We start from the raw sequence: 23,109 nt of genomic DNA on the forward strand, positions 1-23,109 counted from the left end.
GTGACTTGCTGTATGTTGGGGGAATGTAGGTAGAGGAGCTCTCACTGCAACAAGTCCCCTATCTGCTCACTTTGTAATATACACAGTCCTAGGTTTGGGTCTGAATGGCTGACCATATACTCACACTTGGCAATTACGCCACCTAGGATGGTCTATATGTTTTTTATCTACACATTAAGTTGAAAATGCCCACATTTTTTAACTATTAGAATAAGGAGAAAAAAGACTGGACTGCTACTCAGGAGTCCAAATTCCTGTTTACAAATGCAATTTTGTTGGGCCACTGTGTTCTATCAAGTCCAACGTCAGCAAAGCCCTCTACCAGGAAATGTTAGAGCATGTCATGCTTCCCTTTGCTGACAACCTTTATGGAGATGCTGATTTGAGTCTTACATAATATTATAATATTCAGATTTTCTGAGATACTAACTTTCTGGCTTTTCATTAACTGTAAGCCATAATTAGTGTTGAGCAAAGCAAGGGATTTGAAGCAGAATTCAGTCCGAAGTTTCAGAAAACTTCGATTTGCAACTAATCTGAAGTTCCCCGTGCTTTTTGACAACAAATCAGTTTTTCCTAAAATGGCAGCTGCACGTGTTAAAAAATGAAGTGGGTATGCCAGAGCTGATAACATGTAGTAGCTTGCAGGCAAGAACAGCTATATTATGTATATTGTCCCCCCAACCTAACCAGCCAAATTCCATACCACCAACAGTCCCTGTTTAAAGGCTATGTACATTTTTGGGAGCAAATTTTTATGATTGCAGTTTACTCATTTTAGGCAAAAAAAAATAAAAAATTTCTTTATTAAAAATATTGATCCGTTCTGTCACAAAGGTTTTTCTAGCTGTATGAATCCTGCTTTCACTTTGTGCTCGAATAACCTTTATCTCTAAATTACTTAAGAGGTCCCAAAACCATCCCAAGCTGCCAGCAGTACCTGCGTGTAGCCAGCAGCGTGTTTCTGATGATGCTTTTCTTCCTGAATGCAGATGCAGCAAAAGTACTGAAAACGTTCCTTTATCCCCTGCCGGCGCGCTTCTCCACACATGCTTGAAGTCAATGAGACAGCGGCCTCCTTGTTTCAAGTCACGGTAGCCACGCCCCCTTCCCCGCCCCTTCGCTGTGACTGACAGCCGGCAGTTCGGCTGGCTTTGCTGAACTCTCTGCATAAGCGCTGTCAGTCACAGCGAAGGGACAGGGAAGGGGGTGCGGTTACCGTGACTTGAAACAAGGAGGCCGCTGTCTCATTGACTTCAAGCATGTGTGGAGAAGCGCGCCGGCAGGGGATAAAGGAACGTTTTCAGTACTTTTGCTGCATCTGCCTTCAGGAAGAAAGGCACCATCAGAAACGCGCTGCTGGCGGCTTGGGATGGTTTTGGGAGATGACAGGGTCCCTTTAACAAAATTCTGTAAACCCATCGTAATAGAGGTTTTTGAGGGGAATGATTTTTATTAACTTTTTTTTTTTTATGGGGACAGAATGGATAAAAAAAATTAAAAAGTTATAATTAGTCATCTCACTGATACCCTGCCACTCCAATGCCACTTCAGTTACTGTCCAATTCATGCTCCAGGGCACGACAAATGCGTATTGCTGGGAAAGCCCAGCTTCCTCGGGGGCTTTCCCGGTGATGCGGGTGGGGCGATTTGTTTCTTGACATAGGCCCACATACATGTCCGGGTTTCATACTTTTTGCACTTTATTCTCTTCATGTATTGGTCTGTATTCATGATGCTACATTATTTTTTTATATATAACTTTTTCTTTTTAGCATTAAATTGGACTTTAAATTATCCCGGACTGAGGGCATATTTGTGGACCTTGGTGGGCTGTGTATCCGTGCCTGGTTTCACCTATACCGGCACATTGTTCATTGTATACAATTTTTTTTAAGTTTGTCCTATCCAATAAAATTGCTTTACTGATTTTATATCTATTGGATGTGCATTTCATTACGGTTTTCTAAGCTCTCTGGCTCCTTGGTTGTTGTATTTAAACTGTTTTTGCACTCCTCACTATTGGTGGGCCCCCCCCCCCATACCCGTTAGAAGTGCTTGTACTTGGCTATCTCCAGCAGTCCCATAGAGTTGAATGGAGTGGCTGACGTGCATTTCTGAATCTCCACTCAAAAGGAAAACGCGGACTCCTGTTCTTGTGAATGACGGGGCTCCAGTAGTAGGACCCCCCACCAATCAGGCACTTATCTCCTATCCTGTGGATAGGAGAGATGTTATCTTAATGTGACATCCCCATATTTGTTTGGTGCCAGTGAATAAGACCACATAACCTGTTCTGTTGTCAGCTGCGAAGTGGACTCCGTTGTATGCAGTCTAGTCAATGTTTTGTGAACTAGACACATCAGCTGCAAATATTATGTAGAGTGCTACAATGTATCAGTTGGGTGTCTAGGCTGTTTGGGTTAGAGAGCATTACCTAGAATGGATACAGTTATATCAAGTTCTCAGTTGAGAGCAGCACTAGGTATGTGAACAAAAACTGAGAACGTTAATGTATATTAAAAAGTTGTAGAACTTGTCATTTATATACAGTTTAAAGCTTTCCTACAAACAGTTAAATCGGGGGGGGGGGGGAGGGGACGGACATTTAATGTAGTGAATGTACTTTAAAGTTGAGATTCCTACCTTAAGCAATTAAAATTCTGTGCATCCTTGAAAACCAGGCAGAAAAACACTAGGTTACTGCAGAAAAATCTGTTTTAGACCTTGTGCATGTGGTAATCACAATTCTGGTGTGCCATGATCCATAATAAAGTGACCATAGACTGCTAAGGGCTCAAATTGTACCTCTGCATACCTATGATTATATAGGAATAGCTAATGAGGATCTGCAGTGTATACCAAAAAAGGCATTTCATCAGCTACAAATACTGATTTGTGATGTCCTCCACTGACACAATCATCTACAGTACCTTGATTGCTCTGTAGGCCATCATGGTGGCATGGACAACTTTAGTAATATCTGCTTTTGATTCTCAGGTTCCAAATTGACTTTCAGTGTGGTTGCAGCACTCGTCCTCGCTCTGACATTGCCTTTCATTTCAATCCACGCTTTTCTTCTTCTGATGCACATGTAATCTGCAATACGCTACGCAAAGACCAGTGGCTGGATGAATCGAAGTTCTCAGGATTGCCACTTCGAAAAGGAGAGTCTTTTGTGCTCCTTTTCCTTTTTCTTGCTGATAAAGTAAAGGTAAGAGACATATGGGAAGTGATCTGGTAAAGTTTAAGATCCCACAAAACAGAAATGGCAACCCACATTGGATGACGCAGCAGAACCGCCTTATTTAATAGCAAAAATCTTAAACATCAAAAATGCACAATTCCATAACATTTTAGCATCTAGCACAGGATACAGGGTCAGAATTTTCCATTTTTGGCTTCAATCTAGCTTCAATATATTTATACTTGGTACAGTTAAAAGTCCAAAAGCTGAGTGACGGAGGGGATACAGTGCATAGTGCGCTTGTAGTAGACATGAAGCGACGTGTTTGGGAATTCCTCCCCCTTTGTCAAGAATGGATTGAAGCAAAATGCTTGAAAAGTCTGCTCCTGTGCTATATGCTGAGATGCCATGCAATGGGATTGTGCAACTTTTGATATAAAAGATTTTTGCCATTAAATGAGGCGGTTCCCCTGCGTTTTTCAATGAATGGGCTTCTGGGGATAGCCAAAGTAATGCATGGATTTACTTGGTACTAATATTATACAGGAGTCGGCACACTTGTTGTTGCAGAACCCACATTGGATGACCCTTTTCCACCAGCTTCATAGCCTCGTTTGCTCAAACATGTCTCGAGCTGGGGTGACATACTGAGGGCGTATAGGGGGCACAGGCAGGCAGAGAGAACTTAACTCAGGACTTTACTACAAAGAGGTTCCTAAACGTAATGGTCTCAAGGTGAGGCTATGAAAAGGTTCAGTGCTTTACAGGTGACAATCTCTCAAAAAGTACTTTTAATGGCAACTTTCCATCCATATATCTAGTAGGGTATCCTACAGGATAATGTCGGAACCACCTCATTTCAGCCTTGTACCCAAGACCCTCTGCACTACACTATCAGGCTTGCTATCTTGGTCTCCCGCACCTCTCATCCATGGTGACACCTCTCCATACCTTTTCTCTATGGCTAATTTGTCACTCTCCATCCAGCCAAACCCATTCTCTGGGACTGAGGAGTGGACCAAACATCCAGTCTGTAACCAGGTCTTCACTTCTCATCCACCTGTCACATTCGCTGCAGCATACATCACACACAATTTGGTAGGAGACAACCCTATTTTCTAGTTTCCTATAGCAGCTCCAGCAGAACCGCCCTCTAAATACACATTAGTATAACTAGTTTGCACAGTTTTAAATAAACATGAATAAACATATTAAACATCAGTAACCTTTTCTCCTCCAGTCAGTCCAACCTAAAATGGAAGGAAGCACAAATGAATGGAGAACATTATTAACTGAGTAAACCAAGCACAGTCAAGTATGTTACTTTGTGGAATGGGTGTGCCACTAAAGTGTATTGTGTCCGCAGTGCGGTTCTTCCAGAAATCGAAGCACAACAAGAGCGTATTTGCCATAATATATGAAAACCATGGCAAGAATCTAAGATGCTGCCGCAGCATGGGATTCCAGCCTCAATGTTCCTGCTTTCTTTGTTTTTCTCCTATCTCTAGCAGCCCCATAGAGTTGAATGGAGCTAAAGACATGCACGTCAGTTTGTGGCTCCATTCAAATGGGAACCATGAGCAAATATTCTCATGATCAAAGGAAACCCAGAGGTCGGACGCTTGACAATCAGTTATCTCCTATCCTTTGTATAGTAAATGCATTGTCTTAATGAGGCAGTCCCTTTTAAGTATGACATATACAGTACCCCAGAACAGGACTACTGCAAAAGGGTAAATGCTATATTGTAAAGTGAAATGTTCTGATGTATTTATATACCTAATAGCACTGTATGGACAGTTGATGGTTAAGCACCTTGACTCATCCTCTTAGGTTGCCAGGAGATGGACTTGGGTCCACCCCCTGGTTAGTCAGTAGAGAGTTCTAGCTGTGCTACATGGGCAAGCCCCTCAGAGAGCCTTCAGCTCTGAGACATCTACAGCCCAGGAAGCAACTTTATCATGAAAAGTGCTCCAGAGAGAAGAAAAATCAGAAGGTCCATAATCTATAAGACCATGCACTGGAGTCAGTCAGCAAGGTATTGTGCATGTTTATGGCAGAAAGACGTTATCACTGTGAGTGGGAATATTGCTAATGGACCCTGCCATACTTTCAGATGCCCTGGCCAGATTTATCTTAAATATTCACCCCTCAGCCCGTGAATTGCGTAAATAGTTAACAAGAACCTCATTGCTGCCTACGGTTCTGTTAAGAAACTTGAAGCAGAGAGAATGAGTACTACAACCTTCATCATTACTGCTGTCCACGCATTGCTATTGGGAGAGAATGCACTGTGACATACCTGGAACTGCGACTTGTGACTGTTGGATGTACTACTGCTCCTATCTTGCACTTTAGTAAAGAGAGACTTATTTATTGATACTAACTGGCAAGGTTACTGCATCTAGCATTTGCCAGTGACTGCACCTGCTCTCCTGCCTTGCCCCTAGACCATCACCTAACATCAAGGGCACCCCACCTATCACCAGGCACAACCCAAACACCAGTGAGTGCCTCGAGGGAAGAAAGCATGTTCCCTTCTGTCACTGCATAGCCCTAGTGAGTGCCAGTGTATGGACTGTGATTTGTTGGTATAACTACCACTACCTCTCCGGTCCTCCATCCGCTACTCCTGGGCTCGCTGCACATAACTACCATGATAACTGCAGTTAATTTCAACTACTACTGTTTGTATACATATAGTAAGATTGTATGTACTACTGGACCTTCTATATATCCCTTATATCTTGTTAGTAGAGAACCCTATAGGGATTAGGACACAAGGAGTGATGAACACAGCTGTGGGTGCGTTCTTATTTGAGGACATTTTCTTCTCCAATATAGGTCAGTGTTGGTGGACAGCATTTCCTGGACTTCCATTATCGTCTTCCGCTCCAGGATGTGGACACATTAGGGATTTCTGGAGATGTCACTGTGAAAGAGATCTCATTTCTCAGCAGTAATGTAGGTTGGTTTAGTTCATATTACCATTGTCTTTTTGTATACAAACCTTGTCATTTTCTTTTCATTCATCTGTATATGACGCCCTTTAATAGCTATTTTTATCATTACAACAGCCTTATCACGATACCATGACAGAATACCCGCTGTGCCAGGTAATGTGTAATTTACGCTTTATTCACTAGATTCAGCTTCCCTGACATAATACATTGGTCTCAATATTAATGGCTTGAAAAGCAGTTCTACTTCGGAGATGACTGACAGCGGGTTACGCCGCCCTCCCCATTCAGAACACATGCTGCCTTGGCCAAGGGTGAATGTTTATGTGGAGTCGGGAGCATTGTTCCCTCTAAGCTGGACTTGAAAGAGTTAAAAAAGTCAAACTCTGCAGCAGGTAAAGCTGAGATTGGGTTCATTAATCCTCCTTAGTATTTTGTTTTAACCCTCTCCTTTCTAGAGAGCGAAGCTTAGAGTGGATACTGGTTGAGAGGAATGGCTACAGCAAACAGCTATATAACGTATATGGCCAACATCATTCACACGACCGTGGCTTGGGTCTGCATCAGAGCCGTATCATGGACAAGAATCATCATAGAAAAGAATAGAACTGCTCTACTGTGGGCCGGACATTCTGTTCCGCAAAATGCGGAACGCACAGATCCACAGTTTGCAGACTGCAAAACGGACACGGTCAAGTGCATGAGGCCTAAAGGAAACTTGTCACATTGAACATGTTGTTTGAGCTGCAGATGACATGTAATAGAGCAGGAAGAGCTGAGCAGATTGATATATAGTTGAATGGGAGAAGATTCAGTGAAACTTATAATTTATACATTTAAATTCCTGCTCGCTCTGGGCTTTGGAGTCAAGGAGGCGCTCCTATCAGTGATTGACAGCTCTCTGTATACACAGTCATAGAGGGACGGCTGTCAGTCACTGATAGGACCGAGTCCTGGAGTTCAGAGCCAGAATGAGCAGGAATATAAATGTATAAAATAGAAGTTGTACTGCAGTGACATACCTGAAATAGAGGCAGGCCACGCGATTGCAAACACTGCATTTTCACACAGCCGCCACTAGTGGGAGCTCAATGCAAAGAGATTATTCCAGCTTCGATGGTAGTTTGTAATAATTCCTATTCGCTGAGCTCCCCCTAGTGGTGGCTGCAGGCAGCCAGGTAGCTTTGTAATACAAGAGAAAAAGGAGATTTATCAATGTATTTTTGCCAATTTTCTGGTGTAAACACATTGAGAAATATGGTGTTAAGAAAGAGCGCCATAGCGCCATATATTTAAAGCACCTCTTCACCCTTTTTGCGACATAAAAGCTGAATAAAGTGGGTGAGGCAAAACAGAACTTTTTTTTAAATTACAATTTGTATTTAATGAAAATTTCTTCTACTTAATTATTAAAAAGAAAACCTATAAATTGGGCTACTTTCACATTCGCGTTTTGGGCAGATTCGTCATGAACCTGCAAAAAACGATCTGTTACAATAATACAACCGCATGCATCCGTCATGAACGGATCCGTTTGTATTATCTGTAACATAGCCAAGACGGATCCGTCATGAACTCCATTGAAAGTCAATGGGAGACGGATCAGTTTTCTATTGTGCCAGATTGTGTCAAATAAAAATGGATCCGTCCCTATTGACTTACATTGTGTGTCAGGACGGATCCATTTGGCTCAGTTTTCGTCAAGCGGGTAGCGTTTTGGTGTCTGCCTCCAGAGCAGTATGGAGAATGATCGGAGGCAAACTGATGCATTCTGAGCGGATCCTTTTCCATACAGAATGCATTAGGGCAAAACTGATCTGTTTTGGACCGCGTGTGAGAGCCCATGATGGATCTTACAAACGGAAAGCCAAAACGCCAGCGTGAAAGTAGCCTTAGTCTGCTTTGTCTGGGAGTAATTGATGCACATACACTGGGAAACTAGATGCAGGGGTCCCATACTAAGTTTTGCTATGGGACCCTATGAGATCTATGTACGCCCCTGTTCTGAATCTTTTCCCATAAAACTTGATATCAGTCTGCTCAGCTCCCCGCTCTATAACATCCTGCCTGCAGCTTACATTCTGTTTTCAGGGTGACGGGTTCCTTTATGTTTGGCTTCACACACAGTGCTTTTGGAAAAAAGGCCACTGCAGTTTTTGAGTCAAAGCCATAAGCGTATTTAAAATGAATAATCTGCATTGCCATTCGTAAGGTCACAGATTAGCCCCATTTTGAATGGTAGTAAACCATGTGCAGCTCTGCGGCAGTTAATACAAATCCTGTTTAGAAATCCAAAGGTCAAATAAGAAATTCTCCTGCATGTTCTGCAGCTGATTATATATTCTTTTCCTGTGGAAAAATCCTCCATGTGCGTATTCTTCATCACAAAGTGCGGTGTGTTTTTCCAAACAACACTGCCTGTGAAACTTCCCTGAGGATAAGAGCTCGGCCACAGGGCAGAGGCCAGTACTCGGCCGTACAGCCTCCATGCTCTGACATAAGGCTTCTGGTCTTACAGGCCTTGTCACTATTTCTGTATGATTTGTATGCAAACTGCAAAAAATATTTAAAAAAATTAAAATTCTAAAAGCACTGATCTAACTTTCAGACTAGATCAGAACTTGATGTCATAGTGAAGGATATATAGAGTTGTATGGCCAAATTGAATGCAACCTTCCGTTCTGTTCAGATACACATTCTTTAACAACCTACAGGTATTTGTGTTCTGACCTAATAATTATAATACTAACTTTTTAGAGGGTTATTATTAGGCAGGAGGTTTGTTTTTGGACCAGAAAATACCAGGGCTACTGACTGCTACATTGGAATAACTGTACTCTTCCCGACTCACAGGTAACTAGTGGATTGTGATCCACTAGAGAAGGATAGATTCTATAAAGTGCGCCTCACTCTTTGTAAAGGTCCTGTTACAGGGACCGATGATCGGGAAGGAACGCCATACAGTTTGCATTTGCCTATATAAAAGTCTCTTTAAACAAGGATTGGTCGACTTATTGTATATTGGCAATCTTTCCAGAATGATGATAACCCGTGTAAAAGGAGCCAATCGCTTACAAGTATAAAAGGATCTTGAGTTAGCTATTGGTGAGCGAGGGGTCCCCGTACCATTGTTACACAGGAGTCATGTGCTGTCTATGTCCACCCCTGCATACAATTATATTGGGTGAATTACTAATTCTGTTTATAAAATTTGTGCATAACTGAATATCAATTATTAATTATATTTTCTCATTACATTCTCTTTAAGCCGTTAAAACCTGGAAATTTAGATCTGGTGAGTACTTATTATATACACAATTTTGTATAAATCATTTATACACTAGAAACACTGCCCTAAAGAGAGAAATCATAACCTGCCAAAAAGTATATGTAAGTGTCTGCCTATGCATAGACAAGGGGACAGATAAAAAGCATCATGTTTAGTTCTGCATCTGGTGTCCACACAAAGTTTTAATAACGTACAATATACCGGTAATTGAAAAGTTAATGTATTCCAGTAATTCAATTCAAAAAGTGAAACTCATATATAGATTTATTACACACTATTTCAAATGTTTATATAATTTAATGTTGATGATTATGGCTTACAGCTAATGAAAATCCAAAGGTTAGTTTTACAGAAAATTAGAATACTGCATAAGACCAATTAAAAAAAAGATATTTAACCCCTTAGGGACCCATGACGTACCGGTACGGCATGGTTCCCGAGTCCTTAAGGACCCATGACTAGAGTTGAGCGAACACCTGGATGTTTGGGTTCGAGAAGTTCGGCCAAACTTACCGGAAATGTTCGGGTTCGGGATCCGAACCCGACCCGAACTTCGTCCCGAACCCCATTGTAGTCAATGAGGACCCAAACTTTTCGGCACTAAAAAGCCTGTAAAACAGCCCAGGAAAGAGCTAGAGGGCTGCAAAAGGCAGCAACATGTAGGTAAATCCCCTGCAAACAAATGTGGATAGGGAAATGAATAAAAATAAAATAAATAAAAAATTAACCAATATCAATTGGAGAGAGGTCCCATAGCAGAGAATCTGACTTCACGTCACCCACCACTGTAACAGTCCATTGTCAGATATTTAGTCCCAGGCAGAGGAGAGAGGTCCCTTAACAGAGAATCTGGCTTCATGTCAGCAGAGAATCAGTCTTCATGTCATAGCAGAGAATTATGCTTCACGTCACCCAACACTGGAACAGTCCATTGTCAGATATTTAGGCCCCGGCACCCAGGCAGAGGAGAGAGGTCCCGTAACAGAGATTCTGGCTTCATGTCAGCAGAGAATCAGACTGCATGTCATAGCAGAGAATCAGGCTTCACGTCAGCCACCACTGTAAGTCCATTGTCATATATTTAGGCCCAGGCACCCAGGCACCCAGGCAGAGGAGAGAGGTCCCATAACAGAGAATCTTGCTTCATGTCAGCAGAGAATCAGTCTGCATGTCATAGCAGAGAATCAGGCTTCACGTCACCCACCACTGTAACAGTTCATTGTCCTATATTTAGGCCCAGGCACCCAGGCAGAGGAGAGAGGTCCCGTAACAGAGAATCTGGCTTCATGTCAGCAGAGAATCAGTCTGCATGTCATAGCAGAGAATCGGGCTTCACGTCAGCCACCACTGGAACAGTCCATTGTCATATATTTAGGCCCAGGCACCCAGGCAGAGGAGAGAGGTCCCATAACAGAGAATCTGGCTTCATGTCAGCAGAGAATCAGTCTTCATGTCATAGCAGAGAATCAGGCTTCACGTCACCCACCACTGGAACAGTCCATTGTCATATATTTAGACCCAGGCAGGGGAGAGAGGTCCCGTAACAGAGAATCTGGCTTCATGTCAGCAGAGAATCAGTCTGCATGTCATATCAGAGAATCATGCTTCACGTCACCCAACATTGGAACAGTCCATTGTCATATATTTAGGCCCCGGCACCCAGACAGAGGAGAGGTTCATTCAACTTTGGGTTGCCTTGCAATATAATGGTAAAATGAAAATAAAAATAAGATTAAATGAGGGAGTGCCCTGGAGTCCAATAATATATGGTTAAGGGGAGGTAGTTAATGTCTAATCTGGACAAGGGACGGACAGGTCCTGTGGGATCCATGCCTGGTTCATTTTTATGAACGTCAGCTTGTCCACATTGGCTGTAGACAGGCGGCTGCGTTTGTCTGTAATGACGCCCCCTGCCGTGCTGAATGCACGTTCAGACAAAACGCTGGCCGCCGGGCAGGCCATCACCTCCAAGGCATAAAAGGCTAGCTCTGGCCACGTGGACAATTTAGAGACCCAGAAGTTGAATGGGGGCGAACCATCAGTCAGTACGTGGAGGGGTGTGCACACGTACTGTTCCACCATGTTAGTGAAATGTTGCCTCCTGCTAACACGTTGCGTATCAGGTGGTGGTGCAGTTAGCTGTGGTGTGTTGACAAAACTTTTCCACATCTCTGCCATGCTAACCCTGCCCTCAGAGGGGGGGCCGTGACACAGCTGCCTTGGCGACCTCTTGCTCCTCCTCTGCCTTGGCCTTGGGCTTCCACTTGTTCCCCTGTGACATTTGGGAATGCTCTCAGTAGCGCGTCTACCAACGTGCGCTTGTACTCGCGCATCTTCCTATCACGCTCCAGTGCAGGAAGTAAGGTGGGCACATTGTCTTTGTACCGTGGATCCAGCAGGGTGGCAACCCAGTAGTCCGCACACGTTAAAATGTGGGCAACTCTGCTGTCGTTGCGCAGGCACTGCAGCATGTAGTCGCTCATGTGTGCCAGGCTGCCCAGGGGTAAGGACAAGCTGTCCTCTGTGGGAGGCGTATCGTCATCGTCCTGCCTTTCCCCCCAGCCACGCACCAGTGATGGGCCCGAGCTGCGTTGGGTGCCACCCCGCTGTGACCATGCTTCATCCTCATCCTCCTCCACCTCCTCCTCATCCTCCTCGTCCTCCAGTAGTGGGCCCTGGCTGGCCACATTTGTACCTGGCCTCTGCTGTTGCAAAAAACCTCCCTCTGAGTCACTTCGAAGAGACTGGCCTGAAAGTGCTAAAAATGACCCCTCTTCCTCCTCCTCCTCCTCCTCCTCCTGGGCCACCTCCTCTTCCATCATCGCCCTAAGTGTTTTCTCAAGGAGACATAGAAGTGGTATTGTAACGCTGATAACGGCGTCATCGCCACTGGCCATGTTGGTGGAGTACTCGAAACAGCGCAACAGGGCACACAGGTCTCGCATGGAGGCCCAGTCATTGGTGGTGAAGTGGTGCTGTTCCGCAGTGCGACTGACCCGTGCGTGCTGCAGCTGAAACTCCACTATGGCCTGCTGCTGCTCGCACAGTCTGTCCAGCATGTGCAAGGTGGAGTTCCACCTGGTGGGCACGTCGCATATGAGGCGGTGAACGGGAAGGCCGAAGTTACGCTGTAGCGCAGACAGGCGAGCAGCGGCAGGATGTGAACGCCGGAAGCGCGAACAGACGGCCCGCACTTTATGCAGCAGCTCTGACATGTCGGGGTAGTTGTGAATGAACTTCTGCACCACCAAGCACATGCGCCAAGCAAGGGATGTGCGTCAAACCGGCTAGTCCCAGAGCTGCAACGAGATTTCGCCCATTATCGCACACCACCAGGCCGGGCTTGAGGCTCACCGGCAGCAACCACTCGTTGGTCTGTTGTTCTATACCCCGCCACAACTCCTGTGCGGTGTGGGGCCTGTCCCCCAAACATATGAGTTTCAGAATGGCCTGCTGACGTTTACCCCGGGCTGTGCTGAAGTTGGTGGTGAAGGTGTGTGGCTGACTGGATGAGCAGGTGGAAGAAGAGGAGGAGGAAGCTGAGTAGGAGGAGGTGGCAACAGGAGGCAAAGAATGTTGCCCTGCGATCCTTGGCGGCGGAAGGACGTGCGCCAAACAGCTCTCCGCCTGGGGCCCAGCCGCCACTACATTTACCCAGTGTGCAGTTAGGGAGATATAGCGTCCCTGGCCGTGCTTACTGGTCCACGTATCTGTGGTTAGGTGGACCTTGCCACAGATGGCGTTGCGCAGTGCACACTTGATTTTATCGGATACTTGGTTGTGCAGGGAAGGCACGGCTCTCTTGGAGAAGTAGTGCCGGCTGGGAACAACATACTGTGGGACAGCAAGCGACATGAGCTGTTTGAAGCTGTCTGTGTCCACCAGCCTAAATGACAGCATTTCATAGGCCAGTAGTTTAGAAATGCTGGCATTCAGGGCCAGGGATCGAGGGTGGCTAGGTGGGAATTTACGCTTTCTCTCAAATGTTTGTGAGATGGAGAGCTGAACGCTGCCGTGTGACATGGTTGAGATGCTTGGTGACGGAGGTGGTGGTGTTGGTGGTACATCCCCTGTTTGCTGGGCGGCAGGTGCCAACGTTCCTCCAGAGGCAGAGGAAGAGGCCCAGGCGGCAGCAGCAGAAGAGGCCCAGGCGGCAGCAGCAGAAGAGGCCCAGGCGGCAGCAGCAGAAGAGGTAGCAGGGGGAGCCTGAGTGACTTCCTTGTTTTTAAGGTGTTTACTCCACTGCAGTTCATGCTTTGCATGCAGGTGCCTGGTCATGCAGGTTGTGCCAAGGTTCAGAACGTTAATGCCTCGCTTCAGGCTCTGATGGCACAGCGTGCATGTCATCAGCACATTGTTTGAAGAAGTGCCATGCCAGGGAACTCCTTGAAGCTGCCTTTGGGGTGCTCGGTCCCAGATGGCAGCGGTCAGTAGCAGGCGGAGTCTCTTGGCGGCGGGTGTTCTGCTTTTGCCCACTGCTCCCTCTTTTGCTACGCTGTTGGCTCGGTCTCACCACTGCCTATTCCTCCGAACTGTGAAAGTCAGTGGCACGACCTTCATTCCATGTGGGGTCTAGGACCTCATCGTCCCCTGCATCGTCTTCCACCCAGTCTTGATCCCTGACCTCCTGTTCAGTCTGCACACTGCAGAAAGACGCAGCAGTTGGCACCTGTGTTTCGTCATCATCAGAGACATGCTGAGGTGGTATTCCCATGTCCTCATCATCAGGAAACATAAGTGGTTGTGCGTCAGTGCATTCTTTGTCTTCCACCGCTGGGGAAGGGCTAGGTGGATGCCCTTGGGAAACCCTGCCAGCGGAGTCTTCAAACAGCATAAGAGACTGCTGCATAACTTGAGGCTCAGACAGTTTCCCTGGTATGCATGGGGGTGATGTGACAGACTGATGGGCTTAGTTTCCAGGCGCCATCTGTGCGCTTTCTGCAGAAGACTGGGTGGGAGATAATGTGAACGTGCTGGATCCACTGTCGGCCACCCAATTGACTAAAACCTGCTCAGGCCTTACCATCCTTAGAATGGCATTGGGCCCCACCAGATATCGCTGTAAATTATGGCGGCTACTGGGACCTGAGGTAGTTGGTACACTAGGATGTGTGGCTGTGGCAGAACGGCCACGTCCTCTCCCAGCACCAGAGGGTCCACTAACACCACCACGACCATGTCCGCGTCCGCGTCCTTTACTAGATGTTTTCCTCATTGTTATCGTTCACCACAACAACAAAAATATTATTTGGCCCAATGTATTGAATTCAAATTCAGGCCTTTTTTTACAGACGCCTAACACTATCTGGCTATCTATTTAGGTACCGCATTACACTAATACAGGCACAGCAGTAACCACAGATTTAGCTGACTATAAATTTGAGGCCTATTATTTAGGCGCTGGGTGACAGGTATACGTTTACAGACAGAATTAGACTGGTATATGCACAGTAGCGTGTGTGTGAAGTTATTGAGAATGACCCTATCAGCACCTTGAATCTAATATACCCTTTTAGGGATACATTTAAAGTAGGCCTGATACAGCAGAAACCACTAATTTAGAGAATTGCTAAATTGGGAATTGTATTTCAACCCAGAACAAAAACTGTGCTTTGACGGACACAAAATAACTTGCCCAGCCACAGCAATAACCACACATTTAGCTGACTATAAATTTGAGGCCTATTATTTAGGCGCTGGGTGACAGGTATAGGTTTACAGACAGAATTAGACTGGGATATGGCCAAAAAATAACCACACTATTGATGGTTAAATGCACTTGGTGTGACAGCTTTACTCTGATGTAGGATATAGCCAAAAAACAACCACACTATTGAGGGTTAAATGCACTTGGTGACAGGCTCAGCTTGCCCCTGATGTAGTATATGGCCAAAAAATAACCACACTATTGATGGTTAAATGCACTTGGTGTGACAGCTTGACCCTGATGTAGGATTTAGCCAAAAAACAACCACACTATGGAGGGTTAAATGCACTTGGTGGCAGCTTGTGCTGGCGCACCACAAGACACAAAATGGCCGCCGATCACCCCAGAAAAAAGTGAATGAAAAACGCTCTGGGCAGCCTAAAAACAGTGAGCAGTTGAATAGCAGCAGTTCAATGATCCACAGCTGTAGATCGATCACTGAATGAAGTCTTTTGGATGAGTTAATCACTGCCTAATCTCGCCCTAACGTCGCAGCTGCAACCTCTCCCTACACTGATCAGAGCAGAGTGACGTGCGGCACTACGTGACTCCAGCTTAAATAGAGGCTGGGTCACATGCTGCACTGGCCAATCACAGCCATGCCAATAGTAGGCATGGCTGTGACGGCCTCTTGGGGCAAGTAGTATGACGCTTGTTGATTGGCTGCTTTGCAGCCTTTCAAAAAGCGCCAAGAAAGCGACGAACCCCGAACCCGGACTTTTACGAAAATGTTCGGGTCCGTGTCACGGACACCCCAGAATTCGGTACGAACCCGAACTATACAGTTCGAGTTTGGTTTGGCTGTTAACCCTTGCTTTGTAACTGGAAAAAAATATTAAAATGGAAAATCTGCCAAAAATGTTAAATTTTGAAATTGTATCTATTTTCCATTAATAAACCTGCTTCCACAAAATACAAAATACTGATAAAGGGGTTTGATATACCTGCTTCCACAAAATACAGATTACGGGGTTCAATATACCTGTTTACACCGAATATTGGTTGAGGCCTCCGATATACCTGCTTCCACAAAATACTGATTAATGGGTTCGATATACATGTTTCCACAAAATACTGATTAAGGGGATGGATATATCTGCTTCCACCAAATATTGATTGAGGCCTGCGAGATGCATGCTTCTACAAAATACTGAATGGGAGCTGCGATATAACCGCTTTCACAAAATACCGATTAAGGGGTTCGATTTACCTGTTTCCACCAAATATTGATTGAGGCCTGCGATATACCTGCTTCCACAATTACTGCTCTTCTTTAGGGACTTAGGCACAGGGTCATTTTGAAAATGACATGCAGAGGAAGAGGCAGGCCAGCCATTCCGCAAGGGGTGCTAGGGATCGGGCAGGTGCCCCAGGCCGGAGCCTAATTGGGAAGATGGAGAAGGTGCGTGCGATTACTTCAAAGAACGCACCAGAGTTTATTGAGTGGCTCATTTAGCCTTTCGCTTCTGCACCCTCCTCATCCTCTGTATCTGCACCCTCCTCACTCTCTGCTGTGTGCACCCCCAAAGACACCACCATCACCACCATAGTCCCTCCCATTTATTCCCAGACCTTACCGATGCACAGCCATTTCTTGACATCGGATGAGGAAAAGGAGGTAGCAATGGCCACCACCCAGCGGTCTGACGACAGTACCTAGATCAGCCCAAGGCGGGAGGTCCCCGCTATTGCTGCCTACTCCGAGATCTCAAATGTCAGTGGTGGTGAAGGTGACTGATGATGACGTGTCGATGGACGTCATGTGGGTGCCCACAAGAGAGGAAGAGGAGGTGAGTTCAGAGGGAAAGACGGAGCAGCAGAGAGGGAGGAGAAGTAGGCAGAGCTCGCAGGTCACAGGAGGCAAAATGCAGACTTTAAATGTATCTGGAGCGAGCCATCCATCATGCATGGTCACTTCTGGTGCTCCCAGGATGCCGGCACATGGCTCCGCAGTGTGGGCTTTTTTTAACGTGTCATCTGCTGACAATAGTGTTGCCATCTGCAGCCTGTGCTGTCAACGCATAAGTCGCGGTAAGCCCACCACTCATCTAGGGATTACCGCTTTAAGAAGGCACCTGGCCTCCCATCACCGAGCCCAGTGAGAGCAATGCCATCAGAACCCACAAAGCCACACTCCCGGCGCTCCACGTCCTGTCTCTTCAACTTCAACAACCTCTTTCCTCCCATTAGTCCTCCACTCTACCTTCCACCGTGCCGTCGTCACTTTCATCTGGCAGAAGGCAGGCTTCCGTGGCCCAAATGTTCGAGCGCAAAAAGTTCATGACGCCGGATAACCCTCTTGCCCAATGGCTGGCTTGTCGGAACTGCTAGCCCGCCAACTACTGCCATATAAACTGGTGGACTCGTAAGCCTTTAGAAAACCGCAATGGAAGGTCCCCGGAAGAAATATTTCTCCCAGAAGGGTATCCCAGAGCTATATGGCCACATTCAGCTGCAATTGAATATATCTCTGGCACACAGTGTCGGTGCCAAGATGCATCTGACCACAGACACGTGGTCTAGCAAACACGGGCAGGGAAGGTACATAACTTTTACTGCCCACTGGGTGAACCTTCTGATGGCCGTCAAGCTTGTAACCTGTGGCTCCCTTGTGGATTTGGTGTTACCGCCACAGATTCCATGCAGGCCTGCCTCTTCTTCTCCTCCTACTCCATCCTCCGTCTCCTCCTCGGCTGACTCCTCCTTTTCCACTGCTACCGCCTCTTCCGCTGCGCCCCCAAGCTCCCCAGAACCTATTTGACGTGCTAGGTGAGAATTTGCAATGCTGTGGCTGTTATGGAAGCCAAGAGCCACACTCGTCCTGCACTTCTTTCAGTTCTGCGGTCACAGGCCAATCAGTGACTAACCCCGCTCAATTTGACAGTTGGTAAAGTGGTGTGCTGACAATGGTGCAAATCTGCTGAGGATGCTGAAACAGGGCAGCATGGCACACGTCCTGAACTTAGTCGTGCAGCGATTCGTTGCCAAATACCCCGTGGTCCAGGACGTCTAGCGGCAGGCCAGTAAAATCTCTGGCCATTTTAGAAGATCTTACACAGCCATGGCTCACATTGCTGACGTTCAGCTGCAACACTACCTGTCCGTCAGATGTTTGATTTGTGACAGCCCGACACGCTGGAACTCCACCTTGTATATGCTTGATAGACTGCTCCAGCAGCAACGTAAAGTTAACGACTACCTGTACGAACTCTGCAGCAGGACAGGTTCTGGGGAGCTTGGTTTCTTTTCACCGCGCCAGTGGCTGCTCATGCGCGACGCATGCAGACTTATGCGGCCATTTGATGAGATCACCATCAGTGACATCGTACCTTACACGTTCTTTATAGAGCGTGCATTGCGTTGTGTCATTGATCAAGCGTCAAGGAGAAGGAGCTGGAAGATGAGGAAGTCACAATGCTGAATGAATTCCCAGGGGTGCTAATCCATCTGAGGAGTCTGAAGAGGAGTCAGAGGAGGATGGTTGCTGGGGGGAGGAGGAGGAGCAAGAAGAGCAGGCTTTGAGGGGGACTTTAAACTTTTCCGGGATCCCTGGTGTTTTCCGTGGATGGGGGGAGGAGACCGAGGACGACATTCTCCTGGGCGATGAGCAGGAGCCAGGGTGCTCCACCGTTTCCAATTTAGTACAAATGCTTCATGCTCCAGTGTTTGAAGAGAAACCCCCGTATAAAAAGCATAAAGGGCAAAGACCAGTACTGGGTAGCAACGTACTTAGACCCCCGGTACAAACACAAGATGGTGGACATGTTGCCAGCATCACAGAGGTCTGTCAGAATGCAGCATTTCCAGGCCTTGCTGCGAGAGATGCTGCATTCTGCTGTTGCGGGTGCTGGCAGAGTTCCAGTGTTCGCCTAATGTGCCTCCAGCCACATAATCGCAAGTTCTTTTCTGTCAAGTAAAAAGCCTAATTTTCGGGGCCTGTACTGGCCTACAGTAAGATTTTTAGCCAGTGACCGCCTAATGTACCTCCAGCCACATAATCACATGTTCTTTTCTGTCAGATGAATGCCTAATTCTTAGGGCCTGTACTCCCGTGGCCTAAAATAAAATCTTTCTAGGCTCCAGCAGGGCACATTTTTGAGAGTTTCCCTTTAAGACGCATAAAATGTCCCTGCCCTGATTAAAATACAGATTTTTTGTGGGAATTTTTGCCAATGATCCCCCTCTGGTATGTCACTGTCTATGTTGTGGGACTATTTGCACTTCTAGTAATTGGTGGCTGCAAATATGACCTGAAGGTTTTTCAGGTTCGCCTGCCGTTAAAGTCAATGGGCCTGCTGCAAACGCGCGGTTCCCATCTATCACTTGTGCAAAGTCAAGCTGGAAAATGAAATCTGCATCTCCATAAAGCTTGTCAGCTGAGGAATGCATTAAGTGCTCTAAAATTTCCTAGTAGACGGCTGTGCTGGTTTTGGACTTGATATAACACAGTGGATCAACAATGGCAGATGACATGGCTCCCTAAACCATCACTGACTGTGGAAACTTCACACTGGACTTAAATCAGCTTGGATTGTGTGTCTCTCCACTCTTCCTCCAGACTCTGGGACCTTGATTTCCAAATGAAATGCAAAATTTTCTTTCATCCTGAAAACGTTGGACCCCTGACAAACAGTCCGGTCCTTTTTCTCCTTTGCCCTGGTAAGGCACTTCTGACGTTGTCTTTGGGTCATGTGTGTCTTGACAAAAGGAGGTTCTAGCCGTGCAGCGCGTGCAGCATTCTCGCTTCTCATCCTCCGGCTCGGCAATACAGACTTGAAAAAGGAGCTCTGAGGCTCCGTAACGTGTTGTCAGTGGTGTAGGGATCGCCATAGCAACCATAGCAGTTGCTATGGGGCCCTACGCCACTGGGGGCCCGCCCGTCCTGACTGCATAATTTTTATTTATTTTTTTATTACACTCAGGCAGCCAGCAGCCAGGCCCGACCGCCCGCCCAGTGTAGTGGGCGAGGCGCGGGCGGTCCGCGGCTCGGGCCTGGCTGGGGGGGGGAAAGCGGAAGCCGGAGTCACACAACAGGCAGCCAGCAGCCAGGCCCGGGACCGCCCGCCCAGTGTAGTGGGCGGGGCGCGGGCGGTCCGCGGCTCTGGCCTGGCTGGGGCCCGGAGAAGGAAGGCGGAAGCCGGAAGGCGGACAGGAGGACAGGACGACAGGACGACAGGACGGCAACTCAGAAGTGAACTGTAGCCTACCAGACCAGTACCACCACTCTGGAGAACATGAGGTAGGGGTACTAGGCTGGCGGTCGGCGGACGCGGTGGAGGGGGCCGGAACGGGGGGCGTACTACGGAAATGAATTACAACTAGACTTGGAATAAGGTCAATATGGTGAATAGTACAGTACATTGCTGAACGCTTCTGTGAATAGCCAACCGTTCACGTTGATACTACTGATGTGAAATTTTTTGGTCAAGATTTTATTTTACTGTTTAATGTTTTTCTTAAAGTCATTATGGCAAGTGTGAACGTTATTCCCTATCCACAGAATAGAGGCTAACAAGCAGAATGGCAGGGGTCGCAACCCCGATGATTCTGAGAACGGGGGTCCCTTGTTCTCAACCTGATAGAGCGTTAGGCCAAGCAAATGTCCTGCCATTCTAGAGAATGAATAGAGTGGCAGCCTGGGTATATGCCCTGCCGCTCAATTCAGGACAGGAACATAAGAGTCCCGGTTCTCAGAATCGGACCCCCTTATAGTATGTAGCTGAGCCCACATGAACACATACACATTAGGGATTAGTTAAAGGGGTTGGCCGGGCTTTTTCTATTGATGACCTATCCTCAGGATAGGTCGTCAATATAAGATCGGTGGGGGTCTGACACCTGGCACCCCCACCGACCAGCTGTATGGGGAGACGGCGCGCGCTTCTGTCTTCCTGTCCACTGCTGCTGTCCCATAGACATACAGCGGAGAGCAGGAAGAGAGAAGGCATGTGCACACTGCGGGCGCTGTCTCCTCATACAACTGGGTGTCAGACCCCCGCCGATTAGATATTGGTGACCTATAGGTCACCAATATTGAAAGCATGGACAACCTCTTTAAAGGAAACACCTTCCTGGGGGGTACAGTCATGCATGATTTAGAAAAGTAGGAAATCCAGCTAAAAAAAATGGTGGAAAATTCGTAGCTTTATTGCGGCATAAAATCTTCGACAAAAACAGGAATGTTCGGTTACACATTTCAGACCACTAACAAATATCGGTCCTTCCTCATGACTTCAAGTCATGCCCCCCACCACACACACACTTTATGTTTAAATACAATTACTAATTATTATTTTTTTCCAATTCTTCATGTTTCAGATTGGCCACTTTATCAGTTACTTAATGGTTTTCAATTTTGAATTAAAAGGTTCATATACTTATTTGTTTTTTCCTCTGACTTTTCTATGCTCATGGCGGTGGGAGATCTAGGATGGGTGTTTGCCTGGGAGCTCTGGAAGGGGTGGTGGGAGGCCCGATAGATATGTGAGGGGGGGGGGGCCCCAAAAATTTTTTTTGCTATGGGGCCCATGCATTTCTAGCTACGCCCCTGCGTGTTGTCATCCTTTTAAAAATAAAAAAGATATATCTCTACACCATTTTGGTTGTAAAGTTGCGCCAAAGAACTGTCACTGTTACGTGGGTAGCTTCCCATTAACATTTCTCTTATTACGATTGACAAAAGAAATGTGACAGTTGTAGTCCATGTCCTGGATACGTCTGTGTGTGTGTGGTGGCTCTTGAAGCACTGCCTCCAGCCACAGTACACTCCTTGTGAATCTCCCCCAAATTCTTGAATGGCCTTTTCTTGACAATGCTATCAAGGCTATGATTATCTATGTTGCTTGTGCACCCTTTTCTACCATACTTTTTACTTCCACTAAACTATTAATTAATATGTTTGGATACAGCACTATATGAACAGCCAGCTTCTTCAGCAATGACCTTTTAGGGCTTACTTTCTTTATGGAGGAAGTCGATGACTGTTTTCTGGACAACTGTCAAGTCAGCAGTCTTCCCCGTGATTGTGTTACCTACTGGGCCAGACTGAAGGACCATTTAAAGGCTTAAAGGGGTTGTCCCACTTCATTAAATAGGGTTACATTAAATCATTGCCCCCCCACTGAACATTTCTTCTAATACATGTCATTAAAAAAAAACATAGCATTCAGCCTAAAAACGCTCCTTTCACTCCCCTTTGTTTGTGCTGGTATCCCATGGATACGGCCGCATCTCGCCGGCCGCATCCATGCCGCACCTGCGCACTGGTAACTATTGCGATCCTACAGCCGGCCTCTCACTTACACTGTGAGCGCGCACATCGCATAGTTCTGCGCATGCGCGGGCGCCCGATCATATCAATGTATTACTGTTTTCTTGTAGCAGGAGGGAGCGCACGGCGTCATAGCAACCGAGGACGCCGTGCGCTCCCTCCTGCCGCCGGAATACAGTGATACTCTCTTATAGATCATAGCAGTGTATTACTGTTTTCCGGCAGCAGGAGGGAGCGCACAGCGTCATAGCAACCGAGGACGCCGTGCACTCCCTCCTGCCGCCGGAATACAGTGATACACTGCTATGATCTATAAGAGATGATGACATGATGTGCTGCTAATAAACATTGAGTGCGCCCCCCCCCCAGTATAATAAACATTGAGTGCGCCCCCCCCCCAGTATAATAAACATTGAGTGCGCCCCCCCCCAGTATAATAAACATTGAGTGCGGCCCCCCCCAGTATAATAAACATTGAGTGCGGCCCCCCCCAGTATAATAAACATTGAGTGCGGCCCCCCCCAGTATAATAAACATTGAGTGCGGCCCCCCCAGTATAATAAACATTGAGTGCGGCCCCCCCAGTATAATAAACATTGAGTGCGGCCCCCCCCCCCAGTATAATCAACATTGAGTGCGGCCCCCCCCCAGTATAATAAACATTGAGTGCGGCCCCCCCAGTATAATAAACATTGA

The 23,109-nt window shown here is 46.6% G+C and overlaps 1 protein-coding gene across 5 annotated transcripts in view; it reads left to right on the top strand.

Moving 5' to 3' along the window:
- The window catches only part of LGALS12 (galectin 12), a 42,393-nt gene that overhangs the window by 13,622 nt on the left and 5,662 nt on the right, over positions 1–23,109 (top strand). For all 5 annotated transcript variants that reach the window (XM_044270178.1, XM_044270180.1, XM_044270179.1 and 2 more), the window contains exons 3-6: positions 3,001–3,214; positions 6,032–6,151; positions 6,265–6,303; positions 9,416–9,442. In XM_044270178.1, the coding sequence (XP_044126113.1) occupies positions 3,001–3,214; positions 6,032–6,151; positions 6,265–6,303; positions 9,416–9,442 (400 nt within the window). The remainder of the gene's footprint in view (positions 1–3,000; positions 3,215–6,031; positions 6,152–6,264; positions 6,304–9,415; positions 9,443–23,109) is intronic.

The sequence above is a fragment of the Bufo gargarizans genome, chromosome 10 (assembly GCF_014858855.1).
Source record: "Bufo gargarizans isolate SCDJY-AF-19 chromosome 10, ASM1485885v1, whole genome shotgun sequence".
Lineage (NCBI taxonomy): Eukaryota > Metazoa > Chordata > Amphibia > Anura > Bufonidae > Bufo > Bufo gargarizans.